This window comes from Aspergillus oryzae, chromosome 4 (genome assembly GCF_000184455.2).
Source record: "Aspergillus oryzae RIB40 DNA, chromosome 4".
Classification (NCBI taxonomy): Eukaryota; Fungi; Ascomycota; class Eurotiomycetes; order Eurotiales; family Aspergillaceae; genus Aspergillus; species Aspergillus oryzae.
The window spans coordinates 1,306,076-1,330,206 of record NC_036438.1 but is presented as its reverse complement, the minus strand read 5'-3'; the positions used below and the strand labels follow the sequence as shown (position 1 = coordinate 1,330,206).

General features: G+C 48.9%; 9 protein-coding genes across 9 annotated transcripts; 5 read left to right on the top strand and 4 right to left on the bottom strand.

Annotated features, from left to right (window-relative positions):
* Positions 1-2,091: 2,091 nt before the first annotated feature.
* On the top strand, positions 2,092-2,576 carry AO090012000521 (uncharacterized protein; the record flags this gene model as incomplete). The annotated part of the gene is made up of 2 exons (XM_001727473.3): positions 2,092-2,205; positions 2,262-2,576. The coding sequence occupies 2 exons, from the start codon at positions 2,092-2,094 to the stop codon at positions 2,574-2,576; spliced, it is 429 nt and encodes a 142-aa protein (XP_001727525.1).
* A 1,200-nt stretch (positions 2,577-3,776) lies between these two features.
* On the top strand, positions 3,777-4,582 carry AO090012000520 (uncharacterized protein; the record flags this gene model as incomplete). The annotated part of the gene is made up of 2 exons (XM_001727472.3): positions 3,777-3,824; positions 3,878-4,582. 2 exons carry the CDS (start codon positions 3,777-3,779, stop codon positions 4,580-4,582), a joined length of 753 nt encoding a protein of 250 aa, XP_001727524.1.
* Positions 4,583-5,882: 1,300 nt separating this feature from the next.
* Positions 5,883-7,346, bottom strand: AO090012000519 (uncharacterized protein; the record flags this gene model as incomplete). The annotated part of the gene is made up of 1 exon (XM_023236525.1): positions 5,883-7,346. One exon carries the CDS (start codon positions 7,344-7,346, stop codon positions 5,883-5,885), a length of 1,464 nt encoding a protein of 487 aa, XP_023091444.1.
* A 47-nt stretch (positions 7,347-7,393) lies between these two features.
* On the bottom strand, positions 7,394-8,818 carry AO090012000518 (uncharacterized protein; the record flags this gene model as incomplete). Its single annotated transcript, XM_023236524.1, has 4 exons — positions 7,394-7,451; positions 7,540-8,083; positions 8,207-8,351; positions 8,525-8,818. 4 exons carry the CDS (start codon positions 8,816-8,818, stop codon positions 7,394-7,396), a joined length of 1,041 nt encoding a protein of 346 aa, XP_023091443.1.
* Positions 8,819-9,989: 1,171 nt separating this feature from the next.
* On the top strand, positions 9,990-13,528 carry AO090012000517 (coiled-coil domain-containing protein MAD1; the record flags this gene model as incomplete). Its single annotated transcript, XM_023236523.1, has 3 exons — positions 9,990-10,057; positions 11,309-11,552; positions 11,609-13,528. 3 exons carry the CDS (start codon positions 9,990-9,992, stop codon positions 13,526-13,528), a joined length of 2,232 nt encoding a protein of 743 aa, XP_023091442.1.
* A 627-nt stretch (positions 13,529-14,155) lies between these two features.
* On the bottom strand, positions 14,156-15,519 carry AO090012000516 (uncharacterized protein; the record flags this gene model as incomplete). The annotated part of the gene is made up of 2 exons (XM_023236522.1): positions 14,156-14,220; positions 14,346-15,519. 2 exons carry the CDS (start codon positions 15,517-15,519, stop codon positions 14,156-14,158), a joined length of 1,239 nt encoding a protein of 412 aa, XP_023091441.1.
* Positions 15,520-15,616: 97 nt separating this feature from the next.
* Positions 15,617-17,393, bottom strand: AO090012000515 (uncharacterized protein; the record flags this gene model as incomplete). The annotated part of the gene is made up of 7 exons (XM_023236521.1): positions 15,617-15,642; positions 15,696-15,807; positions 15,830-16,227; positions 16,312-16,933; positions 17,018-17,149; positions 17,172-17,264; positions 17,358-17,393. The coding sequence occupies 7 exons, from the start codon at positions 17,391-17,393 to the stop codon at positions 15,617-15,619; spliced, it is 1,419 nt and encodes a 472-aa protein (XP_023091440.1).
* A 525-nt stretch (positions 17,394-17,918) lies between these two features.
* AO090012000514 (putative cell division protein kinase (Ctk1)) lies at positions 17,919-19,367 on the top strand (the record flags this gene model as incomplete). Its single annotated transcript, XM_023236520.1, has 5 exons — positions 17,919-17,977; positions 18,033-18,135; positions 18,203-19,033; positions 19,087-19,248; positions 19,335-19,367. 5 exons carry the CDS (start codon positions 17,919-17,921, stop codon positions 19,365-19,367), a joined length of 1,188 nt encoding a protein of 395 aa, XP_023091439.1.
* Positions 19,368-21,376: 2,009 nt separating this feature from the next.
* Positions 21,377-23,455, top strand: AO090012000513 (SH3 domain protein; the record flags this gene model as incomplete). Its single annotated transcript, XM_023236519.1, has 1 exon — positions 21,377-23,455. One exon carries the CDS (start codon positions 21,377-21,379, stop codon positions 23,453-23,455), a length of 2,079 nt encoding a protein of 692 aa, XP_023091438.1.
* Positions 23,456-24,131: the final 676 nt, after the last annotated feature.

Here is a 24,131-nt window from a genome sequence, read left to right as displayed (position 1 = left end):
CTTGTCGTCATAGGCCTCAAGGGATGACGGTGATGGAGATAGAATATTGCTTCACAGAGAGTGTGAGGCAGCAGCCTGGTTCTACAAGGCATTTTTTTGCACTTTATGCGCCGCTACGGAGTAGATCTGCAGTTACTCTCCCATACTACTGAGACCACCCCTTACTCTTCTGCCAGCCTGGTAAAGCTCTTCTCTATGCCCCAAAGGATAGCACATCACCAATCAGATATATGTCATTGCTTTAAGGATTCTTCATGAAGCAAAATAAGACCAAGGCCAAGTAAATAATATGGTACGAGCACTTGAGATTAAGCCATTCTGTGCTGAATGGGTCGAAGTCACTGCGAATTCCATTTGGATGGTCAGGTGTCACAGGAGTTTCAGAAAGATGGCAACTCGGAAGGGAACACATGTAATACTCTAATAGCCGAAGACATGAGATCAGAGATGAAGCCCATATATAAGTCCGTTCATCTGTGGCTCCTCAAGAAGTCTCGGAAAGCTTCAGTCTACACATCCATATTACATTTATCGAGCTACAAGCGGATCTTCCCGAGATCTAAACTGTTCATTTTCGAGTACTTGCTGATCTGTGAGCTTTGTATTTACCAGCAGAAATCACTATAATTCGCTGATATGGAGGAAAGGTTGTCGGACTTCGCCATGCATTCTATCATAATATCGCTTTTCTTTAGCGCCCTAGCTGCTACTGCGGCAGTTGGTAAAGGATACCCTGCGCTTATCATTTTATGTATATGGTGCTCACTGCAGCTAGACACTACCGAACCAGGTAACCAGATGGGAAGCCCAACTGAAACAGATCCCATCCCTGCACAAGGAAACTGCTTTTGGAGCGGAACTGCACCCTTCTGTGCGGGAAGTTGTGACAATGCTACTCACTGGGAATGTGCCACGTCGAGTTGTGGTGATGGTGCATGCTGCTGGACAGGGACCAAGAGACATTGCTGCCACAAGTCCGCATCTCCAAGCGGTTGCCCAACTAGTGGATCAACAACCATTATATTTTAGGTGTTTTCGATATCTTCACGGCCGATCTACAATCTAGGTACTAGCTCATGCTGCCTGTAGACTTGAAGGTCAGGTCTGATCTGAGATATACTTGTGAACACGAGCCCTGGTAGACTGTGTCAAGTTTCTTCCCGATATGTGAATCTCAATATATGGCTTTTGCGTCCTACAGTAGCGAGTATCGAGGCTGCTCTCAACCTAATCTGTGGCATATTGCCCGTGAGCAGTTCGGATCTAGTCATTACTCATCCGTATCTAGAATGAATCGCGTAAGTCTCGATATACTACATTTTGCTCATTGATCCTCCAGAGCTCACTGCTTTCCAGACCCAACTTAGACGTGTACTTTATGTCCAATGATTCCATATGTGGGAAGTTGTGATATTTTCGTCTAGAAGGAACTAGATACATTACCCCTGTTTCACCATATTATCTGAGTTGTGAACATGTATATACATAAAGAAATGCGTCGTCATAGATCGATACGAACCGAATGAGTGATGAAAGAGACCCATCGCAGAATTCTTTGAATTAGAGAACGACACACGATGACTTGCCATTCTAGGCCTAGGCTTGGTACGTAAAATTAGAAATAGAATTAGTTGATTTACGAATTATTCTCAAATCGTTACTTGGAGGCTACATTGTATGAAGTCAGGGCGCATCCGGTGACGATCGTTAAAAGGTACTATTGTGAAGTCCCCAGGAGCGCATTGAATCAATTGCCGATTTGATCTCACCGCAAGGCATTTGATTGGACCATTGAGTACTCGAATTATGAATTCGAGTCCCAGGGTTCAGGGATTCTCCGCCGTGTTGGTCCCAGAGTGGGTTTCGCTTCATCCAAAGCCTGGACATCGGCTATGTCGTCATAGGTGTAACAACGTCACCAGTCTTCCCATTAAATCATGCACCCAACAACAAACATATAAGTAACCAGGACTCCTCTGTAAATGAAACTCTTTTCATCAAAATCAAACTACACATCCAAACAACTACCTCTCCAACCAACCAATTTCAATTACATCGCAACCAACTACTTCCTACACTACTTCACACAAAATGTCCGACCAGACCTTCCACACCACCACTCAGGATATCCGCAAGCCGGAATCCAAGGTTTCCCAAGCCCACCAGGGAAATGTCCCTAAGAACTCAGATGTCTCAGCTATGAAAGTAAGTTAGGAATTCAGCAGTGACCATGTTGCGAGCCCTGACTAATAGTTCCATAGTCCCTCCTCAGCGAGAACACCGACAAGAAGCAGCAGATTGAACAGACCAAGTCCAACCTGCCTCTACCTGATCAGCCACCAGTCGCTAGTGACTGGAACTCGTTAGACCAGAGGACCGTCAACGTTGGTTCTGGTCGTCACCAGGGACCTGTTTCTGGCGAGGGCAACAGCGCTCTGAGAGAGCCCGCAACCGCTGGTAGCAGTGTCCGTCAAGATGGAGATGAATTGCACAAGCAAACCCAACCAATGGGCAATGTTGGGCGCCAGGGGAAGGACAATCTGAGTGATCTCCCCAAGGATGCTCTGGCACGGTAATTAATGACTTTGGGAGTTTGATGGATACCGGACGTGGTATATGGGCGTTATACATCATGAGCGCGATAACTTTGTATTTTAGTAGCTATTCATGCATACCAATACATGAAAAGTATATTTAAGACAATTCCGCTATTTTCTCTCTTTTCACACCATCTCTTTTCGTAAATATAAACATTGTAGTTGTGTACTCCGTACTACCAAGGTTGCTTATAAATGTAAACTAGTCCGGCTTAACTCTGAACAGACACTTTGGATAGTGCTATAGCACGGTATGACTAGGAGATCTCTTTGTTTAGTCTCCTTTACAGTTTAGTCGACGCATCACAGTTACATATTTACGTCGAGGGTTGATGGATATCACATGACCGTTGGGTCCTGGACGGGATGACACTTTGCGAATCGGGTTAATCGAGAAGTTTAACACTGTAGAATGAAATTCTAAGTCAACCACCCAACATTCATGACTCCGAAATCGATGTGCTAGATCATCGACTCCTTTTGCGCTTAGGATGTGAAACAAAGGCAGTTGCCCTGCCGTCGTCTCGGGATTTGATGGAATCATAGCCCCTCGTTGTTGTCCATGCAACATCGGGCTGCTGGTGGTGACGATGACGTCACCGCATTATGTTGCTTCGCCATAGTCTGGTAGCATTTCTACAGGGATGACATTCATCCAGCATTCGTTAACGCAATGGAGAAGACCACGGAAGCCACACCGAACCCGGTAGTAGGGCATGTGGAGAGCCGACCCTCCGGCTACAGGATACCATAGGCGGTAGGAGGGCCATCCGGATGGAGACGGTCTTTCCCGACAAGATTCTGGACAACTAGGATCCCGGACAAAGTGGGCTCTTTCTTTCTTGTCATTGAGCTAGATCGCCACTAAATGAGTTTCAAAATTCGGGATCGATGCTCGTTGACGTACCTGTTGGCTGTCTGCTGGGGGCTCGAATGTACTGGACATGGTGGACTTTTACCGTCAGAATGACATCATCCAGGTCGATGATCTGGATATCATAGTTGATGCCATGAGATGCCAATGGTATATAGCATTGCTATCGCACTGCTCGGGTTGTCTACATCAGATCATTCGAAACAAATCTACGATACCACGATATTCAACGCTACAAACTACTTCAATTTCCATCAACATCTCTAGAACACTTGGAATTTTTATTTACACACACATCTATCAACATGGATCTCCAAGGACAGCCCATCGGTCAAGGCCCCCGCAGCACTAAGGTATGTTTATAAGCTCAAAATATACGTGGAAAACTATGGCTAACGACTCCCAGGTCACCACTGACCCTGAAGCCTCCCGCAATCCCATCCAGGAATCCTCTGGACCAGTGATCGGAGACTCTCTTGCCGCTGAATCTGCCACCAAGGGCGGCGTTTACTCTCAGAACCGTGGCGCCCAGCCTCTCGGTGTGACTGGCCAGCAGACTACCTTGAACACCAAGGACACATCCGCTGCCTCCGAGCTGCCATCGGCTCCAGTTGGTGCTGCTCGTGAGAACCTCGACAGACAGGAGAAATATCCCGAAGCTCTTGGTGGCCAAGGTGACTTCCCTGGCCCCCATCTTTCTACCTCCGGCTACGTTGGTGGCCCTACCGGTTCCAAGCAGCAGCAAGGAACCCAGCAGCAGTCCAATGCCTCTCAGAACCAGCAGCGTGGCACCGCCAATGCTAGTGGCAGTGGCTACCAGACCCGGTCCAAGACTAGCGCCGCACCATCATATGCTGAGGACGTGGTCGGTGACTTCAGCAGCAAGAAGCCCCACGGCAAGAACTTGCAGGAGGGCGGTTTCGATGACAGCAACAACGCGAGCTTCACCACCGATATTGGCGGCGAGAATGACCCCGGCCGTCTCGCTACGAAGGGCTTCCAGCAGAAGCAGACAGAATCTGGACCTACCGCCACACCGGCTGGCCGGGAGCAAAAGGGTGTCGACAACCAGCACTGGTACCAGCATCTGCAGTCTGACCAGCGCGCTTAATTGAATAATGATTATGATGGACGGTATGAAAAGATCATGAGCGGGTATCTCGTGTTATTTTCATCTTCAGCCTGCAGAAATGGCCATGTACTATAGATAATATGATAAAAAGATCTTTTAAAAAACCAAACCTCCCACCATTTCAGTATATAATCCCGATTGACGGACAATTTGCCTTTGTAACGTTTGGCATGACAAGTATGCTTTTCTAATGCGACGGCAATCGTTTCTTAAACAACACGTCATGAATTAGCGCAGATAGAGCTATCTCAGGCGTAACCAGGGCGACACTCCCTATTTAGACAATACACTGAAGAGACATCTATAGATAGCATTTCTAGATTACATATCCATAACTGCCTACTGGAATCCTAAATTATATCTATATGCCAAGAAAATTGTTTAAAAAAATGTTATTCAACATTCTGCCCATCTAACTTCAATTCCAAAGCGATTCCACTTGACATATCCTTCCATCAAGAGGGGTTTAGTCTCACCTCCAGCAATGACCCTGGGTGAAATCTACACAAGAACAGTTTGATTTAGCCAGACCGATCCAGATAATCGGTACTTGCAAGGAACGGCTGAGTTTTATTTTCCTTACTTCGTAGGTATCCGATGGCCGCGTGTTGGGGTGGGTTATTCGTTAGTTCCTATCCCTTGCTGATGGACGCTTGTTATGTGCGGTGAGAAGGGTTGAGAAATTTGGTAGGGTTGCTTCTGCGGGATTTGTTTTTGAAGTCTTCATTGTGGGTTTAAGAATCTATACGTTCTTGATGCAAGGTTTATATAGTCAATCGAAAGGGTCACTAGCTGTTCCCTATACATTTGCTAAAGAGGAAGCCTTGAAGTTTAGAACGAGCAATGGTCTGAGTGTCTGGACTAGAAGTTCCACTGCTTCAACCAGTTTGCCATCAACTCAATCGAGATCGGTCTCATCGACTTCATGGTAATGCTCGCCTCCTTTGTCTTTTCTACTTCCATAGGCGCTGACAATGCTCCTTCGCCTTCCACTAGCCCTTGGTAAAAGCCAAGGACCTTCAATGCGGGCTTCGCCGCAACCTCTGCCGGTGATGGGTTGGTGATACTTTCCAACTCATTGACCCATTCGGACATCTCAATTGGCTGGACATTGTAGCGCTCCTGAATCGCGGGCAGAAGGCTTTCCCACGAAGTCGCCGATGGGTTGACTAAGTGGAACACAGAACAGGGGGGATCCGTCTGGCTTGTGCTACGCGTTTGAATAAGCTCCGTGATGATAGTGGCAAGAGTGTCCTTTCCAGTTGTCAGCCGAAATATTTTAAGCTAGAGAGATTGTGTCGAAACTTACCACGGGAGTCCACTCTACTGGCATTGATCCCAAGGTACGAGGAATCTTGCCCATAGCCTTCGATGTGGCAACAATAAGCGGGAGCCATTCCTGCCTATTCCACATGCCGTTTTCTGTTGTTGGACCGGCAATCTGCCCCAGACGTAGAAGTGTTGTGGGTACACCCGCTTTCTGAGATGCTGCTAGGCAGATACGCTCGCAAATATGTTTTGCTTCGGCATATCCCTGACGCAAAGTCACGTCACAGTCCTCCAAGGGTGTTTCAGGAACAGATGGGCCATGGGTGAGGGTCCATCCGCCGATGGTTCCTATAGAAGACATGAAAAAGATGTGGGCATTGTGTATGCTCTGTAAACTGAAGTCGATGAAATGACGGACACCGCGAATGTGGACATCTTCGAATGAATCAACTGAGATGTTGAAATCCATTCTCCAGGCATTGTGGACGACTGTAGTTACTGTGCGAAGCATCTCTTCGTACTTCGGTCCGCTGAGGCCGAACTTCTCCTCGCCAAAAGATGCCACCAGGAATTCAACTCGTCCTTGACTGAAATCGTACTCTAATCCCTTTTCTTGGAAACTCTTTACTTGTCTATTTTTTGCTTCTGAGCGATTCAAGCAATAAACTTTCACGACAGAAGGATTTCTCAATAAGGCATGGAGCAGATAATTCCCGAGTGAGCCGGTAGACCCAGTAAGAATCACAGTGTGTTGATCCGTCGCCTTGCGTGTACCAGCTTCGCGCTCAGGCAGGTCAATCGTGTATTTTTGCACCAAAGCATCAATCTTCTCAGATCGCGCTACCGTACTCTGCTCCACATTGCTAGTGATGCCGTATAAAAACTTGGCCAATTTTTCGACATTGGGGTTGCCGTAGATATTCTGAGCTGTGATAGCCCTAGATTTGGTCGATGGCCGGCACGAACATATTGAGCCCTGAAAAGTCCGGCTAAGCTGCATTGTCTGCAAAGAATCGAACCCCAAACTATAAAAGTCTGTCTGGTCTGAGAAAGAGGAGAACCCGAGAGCGTCTGAAACCACATTTCGGACAAATTCCTGAATGCCAGACAAATCAGCCGTATCTGGTATTTGATATTCCGTAAATCCATCGTCCTGTTTTGTATAAATATCCTCGATCTCCTTCTCATAGTCTCGAGTGACAAGCCGTCGCTGCGTACTCCCTTTGGGTGTAGTCTGGAACGGTTTGTTCTTCAATGCTACCCCGATTTTGTTTTTCATAATCCGTCCATGGGCTGGGTTGATACGGTTCGCATCTTGAACTGTAGGCCAAATTTGGGCGATCAAGTCCCTAGGTGGATCATCCTCACTCCATTGATTCCAATTGGGTTCAACAAGTAGGGCTGGTTGAAATTTGCCATTGCCTACAACAACAGCTCTCGCAACTAAGGCATGTCCCTCGATGATCTTCTCCATCGTGACTGGGTTGAACTTCTCTCCGTTACTGAGCGATACAACGTCATCTAGACGTCCGCGCAGCTTCCACAGGTTGGATTTGGTTGGATGCCGCGTGTACACATCCTTCGTATGATACTCGTCCAAATCAGGAAACGTGTGAAAGATGGGTTGTAGGAATGGATCGTAATGTCTGTGTATGACCATTTCATACAGGTCGTCATCCACCAGCTCCATCTCGATCCCATTGGTCGGCCACCATTCAAAATACTCCCAGTCTTCCTTGTCTTCGGGAGCTAAGGACAGTATAAAACCAGCTTCGGTCATTCCCATGAAACCCGCCAGCGGGGTGTGCTCTCTGATCTTACGACCGACCTCAGGCGAGAGAGAGGAACCACCCCAAAACACGTATTTCAAGTTCCAGAGGGCTTCCATAGAGGCTTGTGATAGAGTCATATCTTCTAGGATGCAAGGTGGTAGCAGTATCGCCGTGGGCTTGGTTGCATTGAGCATAGAAGTCAAAAACTCAGTCGATAATGGCTTATCTGGGGCTACCACGCAGCGAATACCGTGGAACACTGATATGATCAGCAATGAAAACCCCATGAGGTGAAAGAATGGCGCCGCGGCCAAGATAACGTCATCTTTGCTGAGTCGATCAGGCACCCCCGAGAATCGTCCTGGAGGGATAGGAACATAGGCGCCAGCATCCAGAGCACCAAAGTAGCCGAAAGTCAGCTGAATAGGCTTCGGGATCCCTGTGATTTGATGGATATCATCAGCTGATGATCTAGGAGTATGGCTTATTATGCCCCAGTAGGCATTTGGCCCTGGTTACACATTTGTGCACCTTGGTCCATACTATGCCAGTCACTACTCACCAGTTGTACCAGAGCTGTGGGCAATAAAGGCCACATCATCCTTGACTTCTTCAAAAGACTTAGAAAATAGATACGGCATTGTAGCGCCCCGGAGAATCTCTGTTGGGGCTGGAATTTCCACGGTCGTCAAGTCGGGTCGAAGAGCCTTTATTTCCATTGCTCTCTGGCTTCTTTCCGTACTATATGCCAGTTTCGAGCAATTGGTGGTTTCAAGGAGGCGAAGATGTGCTTCATCTGAGTTTCTAGTCGATGAAAGTAGGGGCTAACAGCTTCTGGTCAGTATCAGGTCGATGGAATTAGACAGATCCACCATCCCACCTTATAGCCCGTCTTGTTACACGCCATTACCATCACAAGATAACGTATATCATTCGCTCCGAGATAAGTCAAGGTCTCCATGGTGGAGCTACGGCCGAAGGCCTCTACAATCCACCACGACATATAATTCACTGCATGGGCAAGCTCTCGAAAAGTCAAGTCAAAGAACCCATCCGAGATCTCGGAGCCCTTCGGCACAGCGCAGACCTTCCTCTCTGGATCTCGATCAGCCACATCGTCAATGACTTGAACCATAAGCCTCTTCCCAATAGGGGCGACTACATGCTCTGCCATGATGAAATAGTGTGCCACAAAGGATAAAAACAGACTTTGAACTGGAGGTGCAAGGACTGGAGAGAAAGAGAAATGTGCAGATTTTTCATTGTTACCAGCAAGAAGAGGCAAGCCTCCTGTTTAACTCATAAATTTATGGTTGTCTCGATTGTCCATTGAGGAATGTCGTCTGCAAAGGATCGATTGGCTCATGCAAGGTGTAGATGCAGTCCTTTGTTTGAGGGCTTTTCGGTGATGTTCGGGACACAAATGATAACATCATATTTCGTAGCCACCAAGTAGCACGCTGACGTATTGGGCACATTACTTACTTGGTCCGAGATACCAATGGCTTTGCAGGGTGTGACGACTCCTAAGTTATCACACTGCATGTAGATGAGACACCTGACCAGCTAGGCCAAGGCATCCTCATGCATCTTCTCAAGGTAGTATAAAGAAAGCAGCACATGAACTTCTTAAGAGCCGCAATTATGCATAAACCACGTAGCTTGAGGGTCTCTATTCAACTCTATAGTCCAATTGGCGTTAACAAATGGATTGCTTGCCCCAAATAACATCTGTGGCAAATTGATCAGCAGGAAGACGGTCCCAAGTCTAGAAGTGGTCGATTCCCTTAGCTTGGTTTTCTTTATTGCAAACGCATACCTGCAAGGTGCTATCTGCAAGAAAAACAATAGTTCGAGATCTTAGTATAGAACCAGTGTCACGTGCACAACCGTTTTCCGCGCTCGCTGCGAGGAGTATAAATCACCGGCATTGTGCGAGATTTGCTACATAACCAAACACTTGGTTTAATAGAAAAATTTCTATTTCCACATTTCCTGCCTTTTTTCGTACACCGATTTGAGAACGCCAGATTTGCAACGGACACATCATAAAAGATCAACCCAATGAACACGTCCCAAAGGCCAGACCCCGAAGACATGCGCTGTCTTGCCAGACATCAAAGTGGAACTGTACAGCCATAGCAAGCGACAAGAGATATAAAGAAGCCTTATAATTAAAAATAACAAAAACACGTAACGAAGGTCAAAGTCGCTCAGATTTTTAAAGGTTCACCTTCTTGGCCTCCTTCTGAACAAGCTTGACCAGCTCATCGTACACACTGCTAAAGTCCTCATCATCTGCTGAATCACCCTTCTTGCCCTTTGCGGCCGACTTGGGAACAACCATGGTGACACTGGTGGGACGCTTTGTTGCGGCAGAGTTACCGAGCTCAGCTCGTGATGTGACGAAAACGTAGGGAATGCCATGGTCCTCACAGAGGACAGGAATATGCGAAAGAACATCCATGGGTGAGATGTCGGCAGCAAGGATCACGACTCCATTGGGAGTGCCGGCCGGGGCGTTAGGTGCAGGGACGGGAGATTTCCGGAGAGCCTTGACAACTTCCTTCACACCGCGCTTGAGGCACTTGTTCACGGCAGCTACAGTAAAATCATCGTATTAGCATCATTGAAACGAGCTGAAAGCTTTACACACGACAATACGAATCATAGACAATTTAAGATTGTAAAAGTGAAATTGGCTCGGGCTGAAGGACGAAGTATCATGCGCATCATGCACATCATCCGAAAGTGGGTAAAACTTAGGATTTAACTTACCCTTTTTCACACTCTTCAAGACCTTCTTTGCCGACTTGTCTTCGACCAAAGGCTGGGCAAACGGCACGAGGGCGCCAATAGGGCGGACATCGACATCCATCACCTCAGTCTCGATATTGGCAGTGGCTTCCGCGGCGACAGCATCGTCAATTCCATCCAGAACCTTAGTCGTGAGTTCTTGCTCAACCGCGTCGGCGAGAGCAGTCTTATCCTTCTTCTCCTTCTTGTCCTTCTTGCTCTTGTGGACACCGTCCTTCTCCGAGCGCTTTTCCTTCTTCTCGCGCTTGTCCTTCTTCTCAACCTTGTCCTTGGCCATTTTGAGATTTGGTATCACCCGGGGGAATCGAACAAAAGGAGGAGGAAAAAGGGCGGCAATCGGAGGAGGGTGGGCGTGGGGAGTAGTAGTTTATCGGTCACTTTTGGAGGCCGCAAAAATTCGAAATCTTTCAAAATTTCGGCGCTAATCCTTTCTGGGAACGCGAGCTTCTGGCGGGCGGTGAATTGTGCTGACTCATCCAGTGCCGGATCGGGATGTTCTATTCGCCCGCCCAAAACAACAAGCCGACATTGAATTGCTCCGTACGGCTATTCCTTCTCTGCGTGCTTGACTCGGTCCAGTTGTGGGAGTAACCTAAGGGAGCTTGAGGCAGCTTCTATCGGGCCCGCACTTAATTTCCATGACCTCATTCGCAATTGATTAATTATCGGTCTCCGTTAACTTGCATAGTCAAGGTAGATAAACAACATGCCTTGCGAATCTTAAAAGCTCTGAGACACTAACGAGCTTTAGATGAACTCAAGTAGGAATTCACATCCTTCCTGGGGCTCACCGCCACGGAGTGCCTCGCCATTATCGATCCCCCCGGCTCCAAGTCCTTTGCGACAGTCCATTCGTCCCTCTCAAGTCTCAAAGCCTGGTGAGCTCTAACCTTCGGCGGCGGATGATGCGTCTCATACGACTAACTAACTCTCTTACAGACACAGAAAAGGAAGAACTGCGTGTCCAAGTCAACACTTTAAGGTATGAATTGGAGAATATCAAACAGGAGCGGGATTTGATGGTACTGCGCCATGAGAAAGAGCTTCGGGATGTTCAATTAAAGGCAGATGCGGACTTCAGGAAAGCCCAGGTATGTACAAATTGTTGTACTGGGCAGTCTTTAAACTGACTAGTCTTCCTATGCAGGCTGCAGAATCTGCCAGTCACCGTGCCAATCACAAGAGCGAGACTCTCGCCAAAGAGTTGAAAGAAGCTCAAGAAACCGCGCTGAATGAGAAAGGCGGCCTTGAGCGGAAGATCAGAAGCCTCCAAGACCAAAACCAAAGCTTACAGGATGATGTCGATGATACGAAAGCCCAATTACTGGATCAGGAGAGACAAGCCAAATACCATATCAACGAATTAGAGACTATTCGCTCATCCCTCCAGAGAACACTCGAAGAATTGCAAAATGATCTCCAGAGCGCTAGGACCGACGTACAGAGCACCCAAGAGAAACTGCGTGAACGAGAAGCAGATGTTGCCAACCTGGAAACCGAGAATATTCGACTGAAAGCCGAAGGAAGCGATGCAGAGACGGTAACTGTTCTCAAAAGAGAGCTTTCGGAGCAGGTCAGCCATATCAGGAACCTAGAGACTACGAATCGGGAACAAAGTGCGGAATTGCGGCTTCTTCGAAAAGTGCAGAAAAATGTCGAAGTGGTGGAAGAGCAGAAGAAATCACTCGAGAATCAACTACAATTAATGAAGGAGGTGGAATCTGAGTTGAGAACAGTTCAGATCCAGAAGCAGATGCTCGAAGACGAGCGCAGTTCATGGACCAGTCTTCTACAGGATAACGATGAACAGGCCGAGGTCGACTCGCCAGAAGCAGTTGTGAAGGCTCTACTGCAGGAGCGGATTGAGAAAGCAACTCTCGTTGATAAACTTGGCAATGTCGAAGCGCAGTTTCTGGAGAAAGACGAGTTGATTAGAAGTTTGGAAACTGAGAGGAGCCACCTGCGACAGGAAATCGAAAAGCTCCGGAGTAACAGTGCTGCAAACGGAGGAGCCATGGCCGAGAGCAGAATTCGGGCAAGACTAGATCGCCAGCGAGCGCTCGCGGTGAAGGAGGTTGAATATCTCCGCGCACAATTGAAGACTTTTGACACGGAAGAAGTGACCATGAACGCGGAACAAAGCCAATTCGACGTGCATAAGTCAGAGCAGATCGCTAATTTGGAGAAGATCGTTGATGAATACAGAGTAGAACTGGAGAAAGCTCACGAGGAACTCTCGAAACGGGAGCCTACTGAACAGCAGGATGCAGAACCTCGGGGTGTTAAGCGGCCTCTGTCCCCCGCTGAGAGCGATGCTGAGAACGAGCGTCTTTCTATCTTATCTCGGAAAAACAGGACTTTGCAAGAATCACTCTCTAAGTCTGAGCAGGCGTCAACCCTCCTACGCCGAGAGCTTGAAGCTACCAAATCTCAGCTCAAATCTCTCAAAGCCAAATCGCGCACACGCGTTCTTGAGCTCCGTGACAATCCCACAGCGCAAGCCGAGAATCTCAAACTCTCCACCATCACAACCCTCAAAGCTGAGAACCGTGACTTGCTTGCCCAACTCCAGGGCGACCACAACAGTGTCAAAGTTGTCCCCGTTAGCACCCTGGAGAGCCTCAAGTTAGAAATTCAAGAGATGGAGCGAGTCGTCGCAGATAAGGAGAAGCGCATGCGACGACTAAAGGAAATCTGGACCGCCAAGTCATCCGAGTTCCGCGAGGCTGTTGCATCCCTACTCGGATACAAACTAGACTTCCTCCCCAACGGCCGTGTACGAGTAACATCTATGTTCCACCTCTCCCCCGCCTACAGACATGGAGACGGAGACGTCCCTTCTGACTCTCGCGGACCTGGCAGCATGGGCAATGGTGAAGAAAACTCAATCATTTTCGACGGAGAAAATGGCACGATGAAGATTTCCGGTGGGCCGAACAGTCTATTCGCTATGGAAATCCGACCCCTCATCAAATTCTGGGTTGAGGAACGGAAAGATATACCCTGTTTCTTGGCCGCGATGACGTTGGATTTCTATGATAAGACTACCCGAGCTGCACGCATGTAGTCAATCTTTCTGGTTCTTGGTTTCACCTTCTTTTCCTTTTGTCTCTTTGATTCCATCACCGACGTCGATAGGTATAGATCGGTTGTTTCATATGTTACTTTTAGCGATTCCCCGGCACAGAGGTGTCACTGTGCCATGTTTTATCTGATCACCAATCCTGTATTACTATGATGCCAACCATGAATTTGAAATACAGTATCATCTTCAGTTACGGGAAACGGTCATTAACGACCGCATTTCTGCCTTCATACCCAAATTGTCTGAGAAGCGTCACAGCTAAATACGTACGTTGCTGGTATTTGGGCATTAATATGCGCCGACTATCCCACTGAGGCAATCTATTTACAGGCAAATGCCATGCCTACCAGTCCGGAGGGTGGCTATACACAAAGATTACTGCCACACAGGGAAGCAATAGAGGGAAAGAAACGAAGAAAACGAGCGTGATGAAATCAAAGGACAGAAGAGACGATAAATATATACCTCGCACAAAAGGAGAAAGGAAAATAGTCAAGAGAAAGGAAGAGGAAGATTGACAGAACGAGAGTAACATACAAAGTCGTGGGAGTAAATTATGTGCTAAGATGGTGGCAGGTAGTGTCAGCAGACAAACTTTTGGAAGGCGTACTATTCCAAAGAAATCCGACAAAGACAGTTACGGTGGTATCTCGAAACTGGAACGGTCCGGCGGGCTGTGGTCATCATTTGTTCGTAGAAGGTGCAAAAGAAAGGTGCTGTTCTCGTGACACTGAGGTCCTCATTAAGGACCATCGGCTCTAATGTAGCACAACAGTCTGCTAAGATGAGACATATTTACCTCCAACCAGCTTGCGAGTAGTAGGGACTTCTTTCCATGTTAGGGAGGGTTGAGCATCGTCAGGTGCGCCGGAGTCTTCGTCCGCAAAAGGATCAGATCCCTTTGGCGTAATCTCCTCCGTTGGCGACGCGGCACTGATTCCCAGTCGCGAGCCAGCATCAAGAGTATGGACCTCGAATTTTGCCTCGACCTTCCCTTTTCTTGGCCAACTAGTTGCCGTTGAGAATCGAACCAGCAGCTTGCCGTCAGATCCAGCTGTAACTTCGAACTCAGGCAACTTCCAGGTCACCGCCGAGTGCTTGCGACGGAAGGACGCCCCCGTATTAGGATACATGACGGCACTCGTAGCATGGGCCACTTCTCGGCCCTCCTCAGGAGATGTATCCAGGTTCACCGTCAGAATCAGATTCTTAAGGGTGACTGATTCTCTTGGTACGGAAGATGTGAATGACGGATTCAACGAATAGAAAACGATGACACTAGCCTGATGTTCCTCAATGTTCCATACAGGTTTGAAAATAACCGGACAGTAGGCAGAAGAGTCGGATGCGTCAACATGAAGTTGGTACTTGAAAGCCACTATCGGTGAGGGGCGAGCAATTGTGGGAATATGTATGCTGTATTGTCCTCTTTTCTCATCCGATAGATCCTTATCTTTCTCTTCACTCACAAAATGAGGGTTTGCAGCTACCTTCTCCAGTACCTGGAAATTTTCTAAACGAACTGTGGTGTTCGCGTTGGGGGTTCCGTTGTATGCCAATGCAAGCTCTCCGATAACGGATGACTTGGTTACAACACCGTCGGAGAACCATGCATTAACCGTTTCAATGATAGACGCGTTCAGACCTGGTTCGTGGAGATCAGGGTGTGCAACTGCACCTGAGCTACCGTGCAAGGTGTGCCCCGAGCGTACCGAGGTTGTATCTGACAGAGCATGATCTTCTGTTGCAATGCTGGGAGAAGCCGCATGCTTTGATGGGAGACCCGGCGAGACCGGCATAGGGACGTCAGACCCAGATGGTTGAGTAGGGACATCACTACCTTGCGTTGGATTAGGAATGAAAACTGTGTTACGGACGTCACGCCGGCCGCGCAAAGTCCCTACATTGCGCCTCACACCAGTTTGCTGGGCTCGCTGAATGGAAAGACCGTCAGCAATGTGACAAAGGGGCATGTCCATATAACACTCACCATTCTCAGCTGATTAGCCATATCGTCCATTGCTTGCTTAGCCTGATCTTCATCTTCGAATATAGGCTGATCCCGAATTGTTAGATTGATGCCAGCCTCCTCCATACTATAGATATAATTAGCCACTGATTCTCTCAGGAAGATTTGAGGTTCTCATACCCAGCTGCTTCTCTCTGAGCGCGAGTGATCTCATCAATAGTCTGAGGTGGTTCCGAGAATCCTTCGGAGTCGACCCGTGGCTGCTACGTGAGATTAACGGTCTGCAATACATCTGTCCTATCACTAGAGCTTACCTGATTTGAGTCACTGGCAGCGAAACTTGTCTCGGCAGGGGGCTCTGGGGATGTTGTCCCGTTCGCAGTTGTTGGTGCTGGCTGAGTAGACGGGATAGAGGTCATCGGACCGTGGCCTTCGTGGTCATTGGTTTCGCTGGTGATACGTGTAACTTCATTGTGGTTTTCCTGAGTAGTCAACGCAGTACCCGGGCGTTCCTCATCCGGTAGTGACTCGGGGATTTGCATTTCACGAGAGTCACCCCGCTTGAAAGACGCGAAAGGGCTGCGGTGTTTCTTATCCGAAAAGAACGCAGCCCCTCCGGAGGGCTGTATAATGCTCTTCCTTCTATTCATGACGGTACCTAATCGCTTGAGTCCGCCAAGGGGTGTGGTATGGCGGGGTTGGGGCTCAGGTGCTATATAAAAAGTAAGTATCATCGATAACACCATTCAAGATTTGAAAGACAACAGTCGGGTCGGTCAAGATGAAAAGTACTTACCTGGGGGCGTCCTGACGGGACCAGAGGTCTCTGAGCGTTGACTGGCAGTGTCATCATGAAGGCGTGGCGGTGGTCCAGAAGGTGCTGCTGCAGGGGTAGGAGAGACCTGTTGCCTCAATACAACCGGCCTTCCCCCATTGACCTTTTCGGCAAATGTTTTGATTTCGTCTGCGGTCTCCACGTTGAGAAGCACATTTAAACATGTTTCTGCCGCTTGACGGCAACGCTCAACCTGATCCGACTCATGAGTTTCCAGCTGGGTGAGAGCATCCCGCAGATGGTTGAGCCGACTCTCGTCTGCTGCTTGGAGCTGCTCAAAAGCGAAAGGTGCCCTTGACTCCCATTCCTGCCTAACTCCTTCAGAAGCAGCAACCGCACCAGCCAGCTTATCCGCACCCTTCGGGCCTTTCTCTCTGGCTTTCTCCACCTTTTTGAGCGACGCTTCCAAATTCTTCGCAAGAGTTGCAAGGTCGCTCTGAACTCCAGGCAAAGATGCCAATTCGCGGTTCTTGGTGTGGTAATCCCTGAGAGGGCGTTCCACATCTTCCTCGATTTTCTGTGCGAAGGTTTCGTGCGACGAGGCCACCATTTCTGTGGCATTGACGATGCGTTGCCATGGTATCTGGAAGACTCTAATTTGGCCAATTGACACCATGTTAGAAAACTGATACCTGGAGTGAGATTCTTCAATACGACCTGAGCTTACCCTAGTGCCGCTCCATTGTCCAGTTGCTGCCGCGTCGCAAGTTTCCGTAACCCTTGGGCGTATGCTTCTTCGACGCGGCGTCGCTCCTGTTGCGCGAATCAGAATTAGCTCGCTCCAACTCACGTCGCCGGACTAGAAGAAGCCAGGGTCATACCTGTAACCAATCCGCGATGTCGGCATTGATCTTGTTGATGAGGCGAATGCGGTCGTTGAGAACACTGGTAGCTTGGCCTGGCTGCAAAGAGGCCTGAAGAAAAGTAGATACATCAATCAGCAAAGATCCTTAGGTCCGGTAGATCTAGATTGAGCCATGGGGAGGGGAAGAGTGGCTTGGCCTTACCAGCAAAGCTGGATACTCCTGCCGTGAGAGATCCATCATTAAATACACATAGGTCACAGCTATACAAGTAGATGAGGGGGGCGACGCATAATAAGGTCCAGCCCGTAGAGATGCGGAAAAAAACGCCCGAAAATGAGTGAGTTGTTAACGAAAGAGTGATGTATGTCCGAACCACCAATGCAAGTCGGTAAACGTGCAGTACAGCTGCGGGATGTGGAGGAAGGAAGAGGAAGTGCTATGATGACGATGACGGGTTGCAACGCCGGAAGAACTAAAAGCGGACCCGGACTCGGAAGGGAGAGCTAAACCGCACTGAGCTTAGCGAGGCTGGTGTCACATGTCCCGCCGCCTTTCTGTCTGTATCCACTCAAAGAAAGTTAGTGCCTGACTTAAGTACGTACTATGGAGTAGAGCATCATGATACTAGTGTGAATGGATTGTTGCCTTCAAGTGTGTTACAAAGATCAATTAAAGTACCTCTCGCCGGCTTTATTGTAGCGCTTCTTTACATTTATAAAACAATATCTCTGGTGATTGCTACTCTTGTCGCCGTGTTAAGCAATGGCCGATTGGAAGAAAGCTCTTGGCTTCACAGACAGGCTAACAGCCATCCAATCTTTGTAAGAGAACAACTTTGCACTCTGTACCTTAGCAATGCTCATACCTATCCTCTAGGACAACAGCTTACCAACGTGCGTCGTCTTCTGCTGCATTTGCAGAGGCGCAGTCTCAGGCAAAGAGATTTGAGACCGAAGCCTATGATCAGGCCACATCGAAGGTATGGGCCACTAGCTATACGCCTCATCTTACTTCCGCAGATATTTACTTAGTCTTGTTATATGTAGGAAGAATATGATCAATTTTGCCAGAAGGCCATTGACGCAGCCGAAGCCACTGGTTCGGCTGCTCCTGTAATTAGTTGCCCCGATCTGGTACAGAATAAGGAAGGGGTAGAGGACTGGCCTGCAGGCCAGGATATTGGACCATACAAGGCATGCCTTCATCATTTCGACGGGCTTCATTCCACCATCTACAAATCCAGACGTACAGATGGGACCCTAGTTGCTGTGAAAGTTACTGTTCCCCATCTTTTAGTACCGCCACATGACGCGAAGTGCGAAGTTCAGCTCTTACGAGAAACCGCTGGAACTCATGTGATACCTTTACTCGAAACGCTAAAACTTGACGGAGGACGACTGATTCTGGTGTTCCCCTTCATGAAACATGACTTTGAACATCTATTGCGTCGAGGCATGTTGACTGCTACGCAGACCAGGTCACATTTGCGTGATTTGTTTCGGGCCTTGGCGCATGTCCATGAGTTGGGAGTTATACATCGGGACATAAAACCTTCGAATATTCTCTTGGACTCACCCGATGGACCAGCCTACTTGGCAGACTTTGGGATTGCTTGGAAGGAGGGCCATAACGAAACTGAACCAGCGGATAAAAAGATTACAGACGTGGGAACCACATGTTATCGACCTCCCGAGATATTGTTTGGTTATAAAGGATATGACTCAGCTCTCGACCTTTGGGCGGCTGGGTGCGTGGTCGCGGAGGCTGTAGCTGTAGGGCACAAGCAACTTTTCGACTCTGGGCCTCTAGGCAGCGATCTCTCGCTTATCCAATCTATATTCCAGACCTTGGGTACTCCTGACGAAGAGATATGGCCGGTATGCCATGACCCTGCTAAACACATTCTGGTTGGCGCATACTGACATGGCAGGAACAGGAGACCGAGAAACTTCCAGACTGGGGCAAGGTGGAATTCTATAGATATCCTGCCAAGTCGTGGGATGACATCCTCCGAGGGGCCTCCTCGAAAGGTCGGGACTTAGTAAGCCAACTGGTGCGTTATGAGAGTAGCCAGCGCATTTCTGCTACAGAGGTAAGCTTCCCAGGAATGGGAGAACTGTTATAGTTACTCGAGACGGCGTCGGAAATATTTTCTATCCGAATCTAATACCTCGATAGGCTCTCAGGCATCCCTATTTTTCCGCGTGTTAACGGCCGTCACGGAAGGCCGTCAATCACATGTTACGGGCAGGAAAGATAGGATAAAGAGAAGGGGAGGGGAAGAAAAGGCCCCATAGGTCCACTAGTTAAGTCTTCATATGACGAGCATTGTACGTATATAATTACGGAGTATATAATGTATGGCGGTCTGCCGTTCGCAATCATGCCGGGTCCCACCGGCATCTGTTAGGCGTTTCAGTATTCTTGACGGCTCAAAATCGACTCTCGAGAGATGATCACGCATAAAGTGCGAGAACCGTCGGCACTAACCGACAGGGAAAGCCGTCGGTAAAACTCCACTTTCAACAAAATGCCAACTACTAGTACGCCTCGGGGGTTCCTCATCTTCATCGTGGACGAGTGTACATGTGCTCACGTGATGATTGCCTGATGGGTTTTTTGTGTGATGTGAAAATAGAAGAAAAAGAACGACTGAAGATTCAGGAACCCCAGTTTAAGGTCTCCTTGCGACCCACATATTTGCAGAAACTCTGTCTTGCCCCTTTTTTTATCCCCCATGCTTTGCTTCATGCAAGTGAATTGTGAATTGCATTGATCTCCTCAGTGACTCAGTCCCCCTGTCACCTCAGAATCATTTGGTTAGAATATGAGAAGAAATACGCCACGCGAGGCTGAAACGACAAGAGCAGACTCGACAGAGAGGATCAATGCAACGTTTTTCGGGGATAAGTGGATGCCACTAGGAAAGGCCGGAGGAGCGAAGGACTTGGCTAATTAAATTCACGGGTCCCGTTATATTGAACAATTGTCGATCTTCTCCAGATTCATCCGAATAAGCGACCTCGGCCACTTTCCATTGCATTGTCGGATCTCGATAGATGTCCGTAAGCATTCTATCGGACCGCGAGAAGCACGGGGCATCTTCCCTTTTGTTTTCATACGGTTCACAGGGAGAGGAACAGTATAACAAAAAGCCAAATCAAATAAAAGGGGCGGGGGAACAGAAAAGGGTCCAAATATAGAGAATTTAAGATGAACCGGCATGATTGGATGCAGTGTCCATGTTGTTGGCTGCGGTACGATACCATACCGCCCGTCAGCCCAGGGACGCTCGTGCATGGGGATCGAGTTGTGCTCGAATAACAATAGCGGGTGACTCGGCATGTCCCTCGTGTCCGTATTTACCGTCAGATAACCAGGCACCGTACAGCTCAATTTCCCATCTGGGCCAGTGAGAACCGATAGAAGCCAGCGAACAGCGGGGCCATCAGCGTGATTCTCAGCCCCAGCGGGTTAGCGTCGGCGGACCAATACCAGCAAATACCAGACCCTGATTGGGTGGGTTCCCCCTCATTAACCTCCATAAGCTTTGATCTCATTTCGTTTACTTGCAGCCAAGGGGACCACATCGGTAATTACCGGTATTTTTGCGAGGTAGGGTTAATTAGTAGTAGGAAGAGTATTCCAATGTTTGGCTGATTTCCCAAATAACCCCCAATCTGTTGTTCTTCTCCTCTTACACTCTTCTCCAAGTCCTTCTTTCCTTTCGACCCAATCACCTGGGAATCCCGCACGCTGGGTTCCCTGCCTTTCGTTCACCTCGTACGGCCTGGAAGCTCGTTGTCCTTCATTTATCGACTTGCGCCGGCTGGGACCCTGCCTTTTCAGCGATAGCCGACACTTTCCATTCTTTATCATCCTCACATTCCTCATTCCTTAACGCGCTTGCGCTACTTTTACCTTCAGACGCGGCCGGCTCTTCTGGCGAGATTGAATCAAAGCCAAATCTACTCGCGTGCATTTACTGGGCAAGCCCCAATACATTCTTTGGAACTATATCGATTCTACAAATACAATCAGCAACCCGTCACGCCTTTCCAAGCATCGCGACCTTCTTGGAGAAAGTAAAAGGAGCGACAGACTACTCAATCTTTGTGTCACCAACTGCATATGACCCTCTGTTTTCTCGTTTGAGCCACAATTCACCTGGATTTCAGTGGATGATATCTCGACTTCTGCTGGATTAAACGACAACAATCATGGTTCATGCCCATAATCACCACCATGGCCCCAGCCTGGAGGCACGAAGTCCCGACCATGACGATGACGGACAAGAAGTCACGGTGGTTTATGTGACTGCTTCCGCAGACTTTGATGGTCCTATAGGTGGTTATGTGACAGGTGAAGACCCAAAGACAAAGACTGCCGCTGCCACAGTCGGCGTTGGCCCTGCAGTTCAACAAAGTCGCACATCTACAAAGGAGGAGCCAACTACGACTGAGAAACCATCGAAGAAAACTACGGCAGTGGAGACGAAGCCAACAGCCACCACCAAGATTGAGACGACTGAGACCACCAAGGAACAGCCGACTAAGACGAAAGAGACTACTAAGGCAACTGAGAAAGAGACATCCACGACCGATCAGAAGGACACCCCAACAGCAATGACTACCTTCTCAACAGCTACCTCCTCCACTTCCTCCTTGTCCAATACTGGATTGGAAGAGGCTGCTGCCACGCATACGTCGTCTTTGGATAAATCAGCTGCTTCGTCAACCGCTCTTCCTGGAGCGTCTGGGTCTGAAGGCCTTACAGGAGGTGCAAAAGCGGGTATTGCGATTGGCGTAATTCTCGGGGTCGGCTTGATCGCGGTTTTCATTTTCTTTTTCATGCGCAAAAAGAGGCAGGGCCAAAAAATTGACGAAATAGAGCCCGAAAATGAGAAAGCATTTGCTGCCAGCAGCGTAGCACCTCCGCCGCCTCCGCCCAAATTTGAGCCGATGACTCCTACCAAGCCACCGCAGCTCAACGTTCGGCCGGTGACCCAGTTTGCACCCGATCTCACCCCCTCTGCCACAGGCGCTCTCTCTGCGGCTGGTGCAGGCGCAACTCTCGGAGCAACCGCCGCTGCATCGCGCAACCTCACTGAACACGCCTCACCACCCCACACTCCGCAATCGAATGCAGGCACCTCGGATCCTTTCACTGACCCGGTGAATCCCTTCAGTAACCAGGCGGAGGCCCCATCCCCCAGTAATGTGGCCAGACCGATAACCCCTCCAACTGCCCCTGAAACCATGACGCCTCCAGATCCGGTTCCTGCTGAAGCCGCTGTAGGAGCGGCTGCTGCAGGTGCGGTGGTGGCTGCAGCGGCTGGAGGTGCTGCAGTTGCTGCAGTTGCTTCTTCCAAGTCTACTGAGAATGATCATCCTAGTCAACCCGAAAGCTCTGAGCCGAAGATTGACTCTCAGCCTGAACATGCGGAAACGAGCCCTGTCAATGCTCCAGACGACAATGAGGCACCTGGTCCTAGTCCTCCTGTTGTTGCTGCAGTTCCTGCTTTTGGTCCTTCTGAACATGGTCCACCTCCCCCTCCAGCTCCTACCAATGTGCATCGCGTACAGATGGACTTCAGTCCTTCCATGGAAGATGAATTGGAGCTTCATGTCGGTCAGCTTGTTCGCCTCCTCCATGAATACGATGACGGGTGGGCTCTCTGTATCAGAATGGATCATTCACAGCAAGGAGTGGTCCCTCGTTCATGTCTCTCTTCTCGCCCTGTGAAGCCTCGGGCTCGTCCTCCTCCGGGGGCTGTCCCTGGTCCACGTGGTCCACAAATGATGGGACCCCATGGCCCTAAGCCTCCTGGTGCTATGCCAAATCCTCGTTTCTATCCCCCAGGTGGTCGCCCAATGTCGCCAGCGCGCCCCATGTCCCCAGGACGTCCCATGTCTCCGGCTCATCCTGGCTATGCTGGGCCCCCGCCACCGCGTCCTCATCCACAGCGCCCGATGTCCCCTGCTCAATTTCCTCCTGCTCCCCGATCATTCTCGCCAGGGCCAGGCCCTCGACCAATGCCGCCTCGCTCGATGAGCCCGGGCCCTTACGGTCTCCCAGGAATGCAACGACCGGAGATGCCTGTCAATCAGCGGCAACGTAGCAACAGTGCTGGCGGGCCAGTCCCACGCACCACCGGGCCACCAGGGCCAAGTCCCTTGGCTGCTCCTCGAACTCCACCTCCATCAGGCGCGCTGCCAGCAGTTCCCAACCCGGCCCCAGCCCCCACTTCAGCCCCGGTCGAAGCTCCAGTCCCGGGAAGTAACACGCCACCCCAGTGAGCTATGGGCGCTCGCACTAGACCAATGATCGTCGATTTCGATGGGGACGACGGCTGGCATTGTCGTTAATATGTACGAGTCTATGATATCATGTGCTCCTGCAACGAAAGCGCTCTATCAAGAGTCACCAACGCCTTATGTCCCCACCATCGACTCCGCAAATTTTTTTCTTCTTTTTTTTCTACTACTTGCTTCAACTTATATTCTGGATGACCCTTTCCGTCTCATTCGCAGACCACTTTCATGAGGGTTTGTCTGCGTTCTCTTACGTCTCTTCCTTCACTGCCAAGTGCCTGCACATATCTCACCTGACGGAATATACCCAACTTTGTAAGATTTCTTTCTATTGACTCATGAAACCAGAGATTTCTTGGATTACCTTATGTGATTACCCTATTTCTTATTACAATATACTTTTTTCTGCTTTGATTTTTCTCCGATGTCTACGTTGCATCTTATCTATTCAAACCGAACAGTCAACCGCGATAGTATAATGCTCTCTAATATCTGTGTTGATGTGAAATAAAGAACCCGAAAAGAAGAGGAAATTAAAAAAAGACAGTGTATGATCGTATAGTTCCCCTTTTTATGTAGATCATAGCACTCCACTCGGTCTTTTCACCCTGCACAAGGACCACAAGTATCTAATGTATCTATGTGATATAAAATAGACCCG